This window comes from Ceratotherium simum, chromosome 24, assembly GCF_057802395.1.
Source record: "Ceratotherium simum simum isolate JZ-2026a chromosome 24, ASM5780239v1, whole genome shotgun sequence".
Taxonomy (NCBI): Eukaryota; Metazoa; Chordata; class Mammalia; order Perissodactyla; family Rhinocerotidae; genus Ceratotherium; species Ceratotherium simum.
Window position 1 is genome coordinate 46,704,700 of NC_141923.1, and position 14,409 is coordinate 46,719,108.

The 14,409-nt window shown below is 40.3% G+C and overlaps 1 protein-coding gene across 1 annotated transcript in view; it reads left to right on the forward strand.

The window, feature by feature from the left end:
* The window catches only part of GCH1 (GTP cyclohydrolase 1), a 51,949-nt gene extending 47,902 nt beyond the window's left edge, over positions 1-4,047 (forward strand). Inside the window, exons 4-6 of the mRNA XM_004426174.3 lie at positions 1,646-1,677; positions 2,615-2,699; positions 3,621-4,047. Coding sequence (XP_004426231.1) covers positions 1,646-1,677; positions 2,615-2,699; positions 3,621-3,747 — 244 coding nt within the window. The 3' untranslated portion in view covers positions 3,748-4,047. The remainder of the gene's footprint in view (positions 1-1,645; positions 1,678-2,614; positions 2,700-3,620) is intronic.
* The last annotated feature ends 10,362 nt before the right edge of the window (positions 4,048-14,409 follow it).

Sequence of the window (14,409 nt, forward strand, 5' to 3'; positions counted from 1 at the left end):
AGCAGCCACACAGAAAAATACTACCTACAAGGTAACAGCAAGTAGACTGATGATTGATTTGCCAGCAGCAATATTGAAAGGGAGATAAATATCAACGTCAAACTAGCCTTCTGTTCCCAAAAAATACCTCTCAATAAATCATCTTCAAGCATGAGGGCAAAACAAAGATTTTTTTTTTTAATTTCAGGGAAGCTATATGATTATCTTGAATGCTGAGAAGACAAATTCAACATCTACTCCTTACTTGAAAAAGAAAACTGAATAAGCTAGGAATAAGCACTTCTAAACTCTCTGAGCATAGGGACACTGTTCACCACATAATCATGCCATAGTAGGCACTCAGTAACGGTCTGCGTGAACGACCCTCCTGTGGCAGATGAGTGGTGCTCTACCAGAAACAGGCAGGCACTGTGGGTGACGGTAAGATGTTCCAGGCACTGCTATTAATGTGTGGTGCACAGTATGGATGCCCAGTATCGCCACTGTTGTCTGATACTGTACCTGAAATTTTACTCGAGAAAAAGAAATGATGATTGTGAGAAGTCATTACTAATTTTTAAATCAATGGCATCTCCTACTTATAAGAGAAATTAATCACCTGGAAAACTGTCAGAAGTAGTATATATGGAAATTTGACCTAGTAAGAAAGAAGACATATTTCCTATCTAGGAGCTTAAAAGCCATCCTTTCTCAGCTTTTTGTTCAAGATAAAAAAAATATATAATTATATCCCCTCAATGTTGTATATCTACTGGGAACACAAAGAAGAATCAGGGTGGCTCCTGTCTTCAGGCTGAGTGGTAGATAAGGCGGTGGACCTGTTCCTGACTTTAGGGCTATAACATGCATCAAGGAGCAAGTTGTCAGTTCCATCTGAGCGGCTTACTGGGGAAAGAGCCATAAAATGCCTCATAGGCGAGCTGATCCTTAAATTGAGTCCAATTTCGCGACTAAAAGGCCAAATTTTAAAGAAAAGATCCTTAATGTGAATTGTTTTCCTCAAATGGGTAATTCACGTGACCATCTTTACATTTCACAACTAGAGTGCAAGATGTTGAAAGGGGAGAATTCATCACTGACAGATTGTGTAAAAAGCTAACATTGGAAGGCTTTTGTTTTGGGGGTTGATGGTGCTGAGTGCTTATATGGACCTGTGTCACAAAGAGATGTCTCAAAAAGTCTGTTCAGTTTTAATCTGATTATCCTAATAGGTTTAGTTGGTATAGTAGTTGATGATGGTCTGCTGTTAATTAACAAGTAGGCTTTTTATTTTTAACTTGAACTTTAAGTTCTGATTAAACAATATGATTAATTAGAACACTTCAGACTTGGCCTAAAATTGATGACTTGGGAGCTTTAAAATTCCCTCTACTTCTATTCTTCCTAAGTGAGCATTACCCGTAATTCTCTCCCTCTTCAGGGACGTGGGGAAGCACTATTCTGTGTTGTCGTGGTGGTCTCCTTTAGACCCTCCCTCTTCTCATTGCCCTGTAGTTTTTGTGTCTTTCTGTCCTCCCCTTATAAGCATTAATCCCCTACCCACACCCTACAATTGCTTCAATAAAGTCCTTTTAGTCTTTAGAGGAAGCTTTACCAATTTCACTTGACAATTTATGATTAACTAAAACAATTCTTTCTTTTCTAGGATTGTAGAAATCTATAGTAGAAGATTACAAGGTAAACTTTTAAACTATTTCATTTACAGAAAAACATTTTTTCTTAAGAAAGAGGTATTTTTTGTTATTACAAGTGTAATACATATGACTTATAAAAATTAAAACCTCATAGGAACATAAAACAGAAAGAGAAAGTTTCAAGTCTCCAGAATAAATCTTCATTGTATTTGCACATTCCTTCACGTGGTTGTGCATATACCGACATTTTAAAATTGCTTTATTTTTATCGTATTTTAAAAGGGGCTTCATTTTCTTTTTTTCCTACTTTGTTTTCACGTAACGAGCCTTAACCATTGTTCCCACATACCTGTCACTGCCCCGTCGTTCTGCTGACTGTTTGGCATCCCACTGTCTGGCTGTGCTGCTGCTTGATATGACCAATACCTGCTCTGATAGATATTTGGGGATTTTGTCAGTTTTCAAATAGATGCAGTGCTGCAGTGAACACTCTTGTATGTTTTCAAAGAAGAGTTGTTTATTCAGCACAGGAACTGCATTATTTAGGTTAAATATTTGATTTTCAACATTGCTCTAAGTATAATGCAGGAATTGGGCTGTAGCCCCTTTGTTAATCCAGTTGTGAGCTATTGATTCCTTTACTGTGCTCTGCCTTCATGGAGGTGTGTGTTATCAATACTCTGTGGGTCTTGCTGCACACCTGAGACGGTCACCCTTCTAATCTGTTCCCTCCAGTGGTGCTGGAGAGCACCAGGGTTCCTGAGCTCTCTCCAGCACCTGTGCTGCAGGTGAGGGAATTGAACAGGGGTCTCCTGTGGCCCAGGCAGCAGACACAGCAAACTGGTGAAAGCTGGTGTGTCTTGGCTCGTAAACCTCATAGAAGTCTGCTTTTTAGATTTCAAATATTCTAGAGACAACAAAAGCTTCCAGCTATCTGTTTGTGTCAGACCCTTAACCTGAGCTCCTTGTCACATCCACAGTTCAAGAGCGCCTTACGAAACAGATTGCTGTGGCGATCACAGAAGCTTTGTGCCCTGCTGGGGTTGGGGTCGTGGTTGAAGCAACGTAAGTCTGTATTTGCCTTTAATGATGTCAATGTGGTGCGTGAAAAGGATACTTAGCGCTGCTCGGTTTTTCTAGCACCAGGTGATGCCACACAATTGACACTGTCATGTTGTCTATCTCTGCTTTTACCTCTTTCATTTACTATGTTGCCAGTATAGGAACCAAGGTATGGGAGACGGGTTTTATTTTGTTTTTGGTGGGGGTTGTAGACGTGTAGGGAGTCATAGCTTAAGTGTAGTGATTTGTACAATCAGTATCATTTTATGTCTTCCTTTGATTTTTTCTTTAGCTCTTTGTTGCTCTAAGCAGTTTTCCTAATATTTTGTTACATGTTTAGAAATAGAGCTAAGAATGGTACAAAGGGCAGCTGAAGACACTTCGAGGTGCCGTGAATCATGAGAAGTGCACGTGTTTTGCGGGCAGAGTTTCCATCCATTCTTCTGGTGTGGCACGAGCTCTGTCCCGTATGTGCTGGCAGCTTCCCCAGGGGGCTCAGACTCACTGTGGTCAGTGCTCTCTGGATCCTGAGACCGGCGTACTTCAGCATTTCTCTGAACACCTAAGCTAGCACAGTGCTGTCTTGGTCTTGAAGATGGGTCAAGTGAGAATTCTGAATTTCTTTTTATCCAGTTGTTGCATTTCTGTAGACCCCATTGTATTATTTTCACCTAGGAAGAAAATTCCATCTTTTCCCCTTCTGTTGGATGCATTAAGGACGTGACCACTGATAAGAATAAAAGCTATAAGACTAAGAAACTTAAAAAGTTTTAGATCAAATTTGTCTAAGAAGTGATATTTCAACACACTTGGCAATGTGAACTCAGTTTAATTAGATTTAATTTTTTGGCCTGCTTTTTATTTTACAAACCAAGCCAGCAACTGTCTACTCCTTTAAACCACCTTTGTTGTCCTGTTTTTTAGACACATGTGCATGGTAATGCGAGGGGTACAGAAAATGAACAGCAAAACTGTGACCAGCACGATGTTGGGTGTGTTCCGGGAAGATCCGAAGACTCGGGAGGAGTTTCTGACCCTCATTAAGAGCTGAACGTCAGCGTGTGCCGTGGGGTCTGCCGATTGTGTTCGTCTGGGGTTAATTGTGCATTCCATTTTCAGTTGTTACAGACTTGAACTTTATTCCTTGTCACTAATTGTGTTAAATAATTATTTATAGCAAGTTAAGTAAAAATAATTAATAAAAGGGTGAGCCCTCTTCTTTCTTCTTGCCACCTTTTAGTGGCAGCATTCAAGCAGACTGCCAATAGTGTAAGTTACATGCACAGACCCTCTGCCATTCAGATCCCCTGCGGGTGCTGGGAAGGGAGAATTCATGTATTCTGTTTAAATAGTATGCTAATTTGGTTCATAAGCATAGGAGTGTTGGGAATGGGAGAGAACTATGATCAATGTACTGTTTTTTCCCCTCCCCAAACAAAAATGGTGTAGTGCTTATCATAATTTATGTGCAGTGTGCAGCATTGCTCTGCAAAGTCCAAGTCCAGCAGGCTCCACTTTAATCATGTTTATTAAACCACCAGTGACACTTTATTTTTTATATATTTATTTTTTAACTATCCAATTGTAATGTTAGTCACCAAGGGAAGGTGGTGGAATATGGATGTTTTTGATTTTACTGTGAGTCAAAAAGGCACATTTCTACCTTCTATTCTTTTTAAAATTCTAGTACAGGGAATTAGTTCCTGGAGTTGTTTACGAGTGTATTCTCATGTCGACATACAGAGATTTAGACATTTAAGTCTCTGTGCCTTGATGAGAATATCACACCATTTAGAGTGTAGATACTTTTGCCTTTTTTAAAAAGCCGTTATTTTATAAGACTTAGTACCGACACTGCAAATACCCAGTCTTCAGTTTTACCTCTAGAAGTTTCTTGGGAGCTTACTGTATGTATTCCTTATAGATGTCTCAAAACTTTTTTTTTTTGTCTTATCAAATATTTTTCTAAGTATTTCCAGAAACTGTTGCGAGGGTCCATCATTTTCAGGTCTGCAGAACCGGTCTGCAGAACCATAGCTTCCGTGAACATGAAAGCATGCAGAATGAACTAATTGTGGACCGCATTTAGGAGCGATGACCAATGTCTGAGGAAAGCTGTATTGTTGGTGTCTGTGAAAATGCACCCTAATTTTCTAGAATTATGGAAAATAGCAGAAGCCCCCTCCTGGTTTCCCTTGTGGTCCATGTGAGTCTTGTCTTCAGCGTAACTGTTCAAGTGGTATAGATCTTTTAGTCCGGGAAGCTGTTGCCTTATTAATGATTATATTAAAATTTCTTCCACATTTGGCAATGTGGGCCAAATTAAAATAAACAAAACCGCCAACTCCCCTGCAAAAACACAAACACAGTTATTCCCTGCGTAAGTGTCTCATTTGGTTGACATAGTGCTCTTCAAATTTATCCCATTACCTTAAGAAGAATTAACTACAGTACTTGCTTTAACTTTGGGAGCCCTTTCTCCGCCACTTTGATGCCATTTGACTTATGATGGGGCAAGGTGCCAGAAGTGCTTTTTTAAAAAAAAATTCTTCCCGGGGCCGGCCCCATGGCGTAGCGGTTAAGTGCATGTGCTCCACTGCTGGTGGCCCGGGTTCGGATCCCGGGCGCGCACGGATGCACCGCTTCTCAGGCCATGTTGTGGCGGCGTCCCACATAAAGTGGAGGAAGATGGGCATGGATGTTAGCCCAGGGCCAGTCTTCCTCAGCAAAAAGAGGAGGATTGGCATGGATGTTAGCTCAGAGCTGATCTTCGTCACAAAAAAAAAAAAAATTCTTCCCTACTTCTATTTCCTATATTTTTCTATATTTAGAGTTTCTGAAGTACAGTGGTAATTGATTTTGAGTTCCTTTTAAAATCTCACCTGATATAAACATTATCGTGCTTAATATTTAGACATTTAGAGATAGAATTGAGCATTCAACTCATGTTTGGTATTTTAAAGTAAAAACAGGTGTGACTCGGAGGGCCAAAGAAATCGTCAGCTATAAATTCATCTTTCTGAGATCAATTGTATGCCTTTGTAATGATTATTTGTTCTAACGTTCCCTAGAAATGTTCTCATAATGGTCTGTGTATCCACAAGCTGTTGTCTTATTGGTAAGCGCAAAGTAATTACCTTCTGTGTTTACTCTGGTCTACAGTACTTCAAGATTACCTTTTCATATCTATGACCTTGAGTTCTTTCTGGGGATTTTTAAGAATTTGATGCATTTAAATACACTGTTCAATGAAATTGTTTGAATTTTGTGTGTGTGTGTGTGTTACTAAAGTTGGTTCTATTTAAATTATTAAAGTGTCATAACTTTGTTCTTGTGAAAGTAGTTTTTTTTTGAACCACTAGTGTAGATATACCAACAAATTCGCTTATTTTAATTGTATTCTGTTTTAGCAAAGATACTCTTCCGAAGGGCTTCTCTCAGCCATCAAGCTATTAGAATATTAGTTTACCCCAAGGCTGTTTCCCTTTAGTATTTGGTTTGGGTGTTACTGGCCTCACCCTCCTGCAGTAATGGGAAGGAGAGACCTGGGGTAGGAGCAGGGAATCTGAGTGGCCCTCGTGTCCCTGTTGTCCTAAACCTAAATTTGGGTACCTGCAGCCTCCTGAGAACTGGCACTGCTTTTTGTGTGGGAGCATCTGGGGCAGGAAGAGAGGGCTGGGGCAGGGAATGGAAGAAAGTTTCCTTTCCTTTTCTAGGGAGCAGCCTGCCGTGGGCAAAACTTCCAAGTAGGTGCAAAGGTTTTGCTGCCTCTTTTCTGTCAGTGCCTGATGACCTCATCCTACCATCGTTTGGCGTGGTCTTCTCCCTGTTCCCCGCTCCTCCTGGGCAGACACCCCTGCCCTCACTGGTTGTCAGCATGTCCAGGTGCTGGAACACTGGAGTGGCCTGCTGCACCTTGAAGGACCCTGTAGACTGTTGGGTGGTGAATCTAATCCCCCAGACTAAGAATACTTACTGGCATAAGACATTCCTAAAACCACAACTCACAGGTGTCAGAACAGTGAGCTGCTCAACTAAGACCAGGTTGCTGCTTCATAGTTTTTTCACTGAAGATTTGCTGGCCGAGTTCCCTGTTTTGTCACTTAGTGGAACAGCAGTTTTGGACACCAAAGGTTTTAGAGAAGGCGTTCCATCAACGCAGGACCCCTGGATTCACTGTGATGGTCCTGGGTCTTCCTGCTGTTGGAGGGGGAGAAAGAGTCCAGTAGATGAATTCAAGGGCGAAGTGTAAATACCCCAACACTCCCAGAGGCACTTTATGTTTAGTCTTTATTATGGAGAAGAAATAACCAACAGTAGGTAGTGCATGAGTCCGTGACCCCTATATACCCATCACCCAGATTCAATAAATTTCAACTCATGGCCAACTTGATTCCTCCATACCTCCTGTTCCCACTGGATTATTTCAAAGCAAATCCGAGACATCATTTCATCCATAAATATTTCAGATTATCTAAAAGAAGAGGAATCATGTTAAAATAACAAAATACCATATGTTATCACACAAAAAATCAATGGTTTAATATCAAATATCTAGTCAGCATTCCATTTTCCCCTTTTGTCTCATAATTTTTTTTATAGTTTATTTGAATCAAGGTAAAAATGAGGTCCATACATTGCAACTGGTTGATCTGGGCTTTTTTTATTGTGGTAAAAAACGTATAAAATTTACCATCTTAACCGTTTTTAACTGTACAGTACAATAATAATTTTATGTACATTGTTGTGTAACATCTCTTGAACTCTTTGGTCTTGTAAAACTGAAACCCTATATTCATTGAACAACTTCCCTTTTTCCCTTCACCCCAGCCCCTGGTAACCACATTCTACTTTTCTGTTTCAAAGAGTTTGACTACTTTCGATACCTCATATAAGTAGAATCATGCAATATTTGTCTTTTTATGACTAGCTTATGTCACTTAGCATAATGTCCTTAAGTTTCATCCATGAAATAGCATATGACAGGGTTTCCTTATTTTTAAAGGTTGAAAAATATTTCATTGTATATACTACATTTTCTTTATCCATCCCTTGTCAATGGACATTTAGGTTACTTCCACCTCTTGCATCCTGTGAATAACACTGCAATGAACGTGGTTGTGCACATATCTCAAGATCCTGTTTTCAGTTCTTTTGGATGTACACTCAGAGGTGGAATTGCTGGATCATATGGTAATTCTTCTTAAAAATTTTTTGAGAAACCTCCATACTGTTTTCCATAGTGGCTGTGCCATTTTACATCCCCACCAGTAGTACACAAGGGTTCCAATTTCTCCACATCCTTACCAACACTTTTTATTTTCCAGTTTTTTGATAGTGGCCATCCTAACAGGCATGAGGTGATATCTCATTGTGGTTTTGATTTGCATTTCCCTGAGATTAGTGATGTTGCGCATCTTTTCATGTGCAGATTGACCATTTGTATATCTTCTTTGGAGAAATGTCTAAGTCCTTTGCCCATTTTTTTTGGTGAGGAAGATTGGCCCTGAGCTAACATCTGCAGCCAACCTTCCCCTTTTTACTTGAGGAAGACTGTCCCTGAGCTAACATCTGTGCCACTCCTCCTCTATTTTGCACGTGGGATGCCTCCACAGCATGGCTTGAAGAGCAGTGTGTAAGTCTGTGCCTGGGATCCAAACCCGCAAACCCCAGGCCCTGAAGTGGAGCGTGTGAACCTAACCACTACACCACTAGGCCGGCCCCCTTTGCCCATTTTTTAATCAGGTTATTTGTTTTTTTGTTGAGTTGTAGGAATTCTTTATACATTAAGCCCTTATCAGATAAATAGTTTGCAAATATTTTCTCCCATTTTGTAGGTTGCTTTTTCACTCTGTTGATTGTTTCCTTGCTATGCAGAAGTTTTTAAGTTTCATATAGTCCCATTTGTCTATTTTTGCTTCTGTTATTCTAGGAGTTTTATAGTTTCAGTTCTTATGTTTAGGTCTTTTATCCATCTTGAGTTAATTTTTGTATATGGTGTAAGTTAAGGGTCCAACTTCATTCGTTTCCATGTGGCTATACAGTTTTCCCAACATCATTTGTTGAAGAGACCGCCCCATTGTGTAGCCTTGGCGCCTTTGTCAAAGGTCATTTGATCATATACATGAGCACTGGTTTCTGGGCTCTCTATTCTGTTCCATTGGTTTATATGTCTGACGTTATGCCAGTACTACATTGTTTTCTTTACTGTAGCTTTGTAATATGTTTTGATATCAGAAAATGTGAGGCCTCCAGCTTTTTCTTTTTCGAGATTGTTTTGGCTATTAGGGTCCTTTGAGAGTCCATATGAATTTTAGGATGGTTTTTTTCTATTTCTGCAAAACTGCCATTGGGATTTTGATAGGGATTGCATTGAACGTGTAGATTGCTTTGGGTAGGATGAATATCTTAACAGTATTAAGTCTTCCAATCCATGAACACAGGATATCTTTCCATTGATTTGTGTTTTCTTTAATTTCTTTCATCAATGTTTTGTAGTTTTCAGTGTACAACTCTTTCACCTCCTTAGTTAAATTTATTCCTAAATATTTTACTCTTTTTTTTAAATAGAGCTTTGCTTTTTTAGAGCAGTTTTAGGTTCACAGTAAAATCGAGTAAAAGATACAGAAGATTTCCCATATACTCATGCATAGACTCCCTCGTTATCAACATCCTCACCAGAGTGGGTACATTTGTCACAACTGATGAACCTAGATTGACACATCATAATCACCCAAAGTCTATAGTTTACATTAAGTTTCACTCTTGGTGTTGTACAGTCTATAGATTTGGACAAATGTATAATGACATGTATCCATCATGATAGCATCATACAGAGTAGCTTGACTGCCCTAAAAATCCTCTGTGCTCCACCTATTCATCACCTATTTTATTCTTTTTGATGCTACTGTAAATGGAATTGTTTTTTGAATTTCCGCTTTGGATTGTTCATTCGTTGCTAAGTTTCTTAAGTCTCTTTAAGGCTATAGATTCACCTCTCACTCCCTTTCTCCCATTTTTTCCTACAATTTTTTTGGTCATTTGCTTTTGGAGAAGCCTTATGTGTACCCCAAGGAATGTCAACTGCCGGAATGTGTGTGGCTGTCTGAATGAAGTGAAACTCCAGCTAAGCAGAGGAAAAAAGTGTTGTTCTCTGCTATGACACTTCTCCATGTCCTTAAACTCCTACTCCCTAGGCAGCCCCAGTCAGCCTATTACTGCTCATAGGTAATATGAGCATAGCTCTTCTTTGTTTTATAACTCAGAGTCACCATCCTAGGTATGGAACAGAGTTCATTCCTTTTTTGGAGGGGTTTGTCCTTTCTGAACAGGCTTCAGTTTTAAAACATCTGCCACATGGTTTCCTTGGCTTCAGCGTGGCGGGCTCCTTGGCTGCCAAGATTTTGGTTAAAGTGGAAGGGTTATTATAGGACTGGAAATAGTGAATCCTACAAGACATGACATCACTTTGAGGGCCTATCCCTGGGGAATTCCAAGGTTTGGGTTGACAATAGGAGTGCTCTAGTGTCTTGCTTCTTCAGTTACATTCCATGGCCCTCTGAGTAAGAATCCCAGGCTCCCGCTGACCTGGGGTGGGGAGGGAAGTGATACACCAGGTCTTGTATTTGAGCAGCTTCTTTTATCCTCTCCCTAGTGGTGTAGTGATGACTTGCTTACAAGTCCTGTTGGGATAACTCCTAGCACATGCATTACACAGCCTTAGTACGTCCATCCATGTTTCCTCTTATTTCTACATTCTCCTGTTTGATTGGAGCAATGTGTCCACAACTCTGACCTTTTGAGAAATCCTTTAACTTCTGGAACTGACTGTGCTGCCCAGAGAGACGTGGGTTGACTGTTGGTTGGCGCTGAGAAGGCTGTGTTGAGGGAGTTGGGGAAGAAATGCCTGGGCGTGTGTGAAAACGTCCTCTGAGGCTGTCGCACTTAAGCTTTGTTGATTTTCTCCTGATTTTAGGATGAATTTCTTCTTCTCCCTCCTTTTTCTGGATCTTTTCATGTTTGAAAATGTGCTGAAGGAATAGACAAATGAGACAGTTTTCTTTCTAATTTGTCTTTTTGTGGGGGTTCCCATTATACGTGTGATGATACTAATTTTTACAGTCGTATTCTATCTTGACTGATAAATTTCTCTGTGGAGATTTTTCTGTCTGAAAGGCCATTTCACATCTAAAACCAAGGGATAAACTGAATAGGAAACAGAAAAGCTAGTAAATAAAAATCAGTTTAAAACTACTAGCAGGGACCACAGAATTATTTCATATTGGTCATTTGGAAAGTACCTTTAACCAAGGACAACTAGTCTCAGAGGAAAATTTCTTAATTCTCATTTCTGGGTATTTCTGAAAGTTGATTTGCCTGTGAGCAAGGAGCGTGAGAGCTGGAAGTGCTGATCCAAATCTTACCTGACCTTCTCTTGCTTAGCAGTTGTCAAAATCACCTTGTAATGAAGAGGGGAGTGCCTTCTTATGTCAATACTTGAATATTTTGTTAGCAGAATTTCCATATAAATTTAATATTTAAAAAATCATTACAAAATAAAGTGTCTTGCACTTAAGGTATAGATGGGTCAACAATGAATTCTCATGGCCTTTTAAACTCGAACATAAAAAAGAAGATTAAAATCAAGGTGAAACCCCAAGTCCTGAGAACTGATAATTTATGTTTCCTGCATTTTAGTTCTTTGGGAGTGGAAGAGAAATCTTCCAGATTTAACGCATGTGTGTGTTTGTACCCAATGTTAAATCTGGAAAAGTTGCTATAAGGTGCTAACTTCTTTTTATGGGGTATATTAAACTTTTAATAGTACTTTAAACAAGTATTGTTTTCTCAGCAGCTTTCTTAAGTAAAGAACATTTCCGTTTTGTCAGTGAGCAAATGGGGCTGAGGGAGGATTAAATGACTTGCACTACTGCCACTGGGTTAAGGAGCAGAGGCTCCTGTCCTGACTCTCTCTCTCTGTCAGTCTGTCTGTTACCCAGCGGGCCCAGGCCATTAGATCACCTCCAGCTCACCACTGCAGCTGTTTAATCTTTTCTGGATGACCTCTGCGACTCCGAGCCCCCACTCTTTTGAATTGGAATCAGATTTTTGAAGATGTGTGCAGTCGGCTTTGCAAGTGTGAACCGGCCACCTGCAGCTCCATCTGATCACAGTCTTTTTTTTTTTTTTTTTGTAAGGAGGACTAGCCCTCAGCTAACATTCGATGCCAATCCTCCTCTTTTTGCTGAGGAAGACTGGCCCTGAGCTAACATCCGTGCCCATCTTCCTCTACTTTATATGGGACACCGCTACAGCATGGCTTGACCAGCAGTGTGTCAGTGTGCACCCGGGATCTGAACCTGCCGACCCCGGGCCACCGAAGCGGAGCGCTGTGCACTTAACTGCTGCGCCACTGGGCCGGCCCTGATCACACAATCTTAAATGCTCACATTTTTTAAAAAATTATTTTTTAAACTGGTAATACATGTACTTAGCACAAAATTCAAACAGCATGAACGGTTATTAAGGAAGAGCTTACCTCCACCTCTGCCCTTGCGGGAGCCAGACAACTGCTATCATCAGGGACATTTTATGAAATGCTCTATTTACTACTATTGCAAAATGAAAGCCCTCCTCTCCTCCATCTAGGCTGACTGGATGTGCTTCCTCGTGGACACTGTGTGGCTCTAAAGTGGTGAGTGGTTTTCGTAACTATCGGAATGTAAGTTCCATTATGATTATTATTTCTAGTGTTCTTTTTAAGTCAATGTTAGACGCTCTCTTGGTAAATTTTTTAGCGAAAACTTCTGCCAAAAAAATGTGTCCACTTTACAGGACTCTGACCACCCTACCAAAAGAAAAGTGCTGCTGGCCAGCTGGATGTCCTAGAGCACAGGCTCTTGTGAAATTTGGTTTAGTTTCACTTTTCACCTTTTTTGAATAGGTAATACATTCATTTGCATAAAAACTGAAACACACGAAAAGATATTCATCGAAAAGTCTCTCTTTCTGTCCCCAGCCACACCCAGTTCCCCTTCCCAAAGGCAGTGGTTTTTGTTTTACTTTGTTTTGTTTTTTGCTGAGGAAGAGTGTCCCTGAGCTAACATCTGTGCCAGTCTTTCTCTATTTGGTATGTGGGTTGCTGCCACAGCATGGCCACTGACAAGTGGTGTAGGTCCACCCTAGGAACTGAACCTGGGCTGCCGAAGCAGAAAGTGCCAAACCTTCCACTAGGCCACGGGGCTGGCCCCCAAAGTCACTGTTTTTTTTTTTTTACCACCTCCTTATGTATAGTTCCCAAAATATTTAAGGCATATACAAGCAAATTCACATACACACAAAATTATTTATATATTCTATGTAATATATATCTTTTTACTTATTTAAATCAGGGATTCTTGACCATGGGAGCCCAACAGAATTGCCTGGGGAACTTTTAGACAATTCATGTGCCTGCACCCTATGAAGACCTATTCAGTATTTGTAATTGTATTTTGACAAAAATTGTCCTTGGTTATTCTGGTGGGCTCCCTCTAGTTGAGAACCCCTAGCCTAAGATACAACCCTTCAAACCTGTGGACCCATCAGGAAGCCAGTGGGCGCAACCCCAGGCCATCAGGCAGGAGAACAGCTGCGTGGACCACTCTGGACGATTGGTTCTATCCTCCACTGCGTGGGGCATCTGCAACCACTCAGTTGATAAGTCTAAAGGTAAATTGCCCCTTAAAGGGGACTGTCTCCAGCTTAACCTAATCAGTGCTGCAATTACCTGTGTATAAATAACTTAGTTCTCCGGTCTGATTTTTCTAACCATATCCTACTTTTTTCCCTCTGATTTTTATAGTTGTTCATCATAGAAAACAGAAAATATAGTAAAGCATAAGGAAAAAGACTAGGTACCCATAATTACATAGCCGAGAAATAACTACTATTAACATTTGTTTATTTTACTTATCTTTTAAATTGTGCATATAATATATAGATGCTTCTGGAGTATTTAAAGCAAATCCATCCAGACATTATATCATTTTATCTGTATTTACTTCAGTGTGTATCACTAATGAATAAAGGGTAAGGAAGGACTTTACACACACACACGCACACACACACACACACATTATTATACCCAACAAAAATTTACAGTGATGACTTAATATCATACCTATTCTGCATTGACCTTTTCCGAGATTGTCTCAAATTTCTTTTTAGAGTTCATTGTTAACACTTTGATATATACTCTGCCAGTCTTTGCCCCCTCCTTCTCCCCATGTAACTGTCTATAATACTTTGGATCCTGTAAAGTACACATAGCCTTTCCCTCTTTTATCTTGATATCTTATACTGATATATCTTATCTTATAGTTTTTTTGTGTGTGTGTGTGTGAGGAAGATCAGCCCTGAGCTACCATCCACGCCAATCCTCCTCTTTTTGCTGAGGAAGACCGGCTCTGAGCTAACATCTATTGCCAATCCTCCTCCTTTTTTTCCCCAAAGCCCCAGTAGATAGTTGTATGTCATAGTTGCACATCCTTCTAGTTGCTGTATGTAGGACACTGCCTCAGCATGGCCAGAGAAGCAGTGCGTTGGTGCACACCTGGGATCTGAACCTGGGCCGCCAGTAGTGGAGCACGTGCACTTAACCGCTAAGCCACGGGGCCGGCCCCCTTATAGTTTTGTTCAAATGGTTACATGACGTTCCATGGTAGAAATGTCA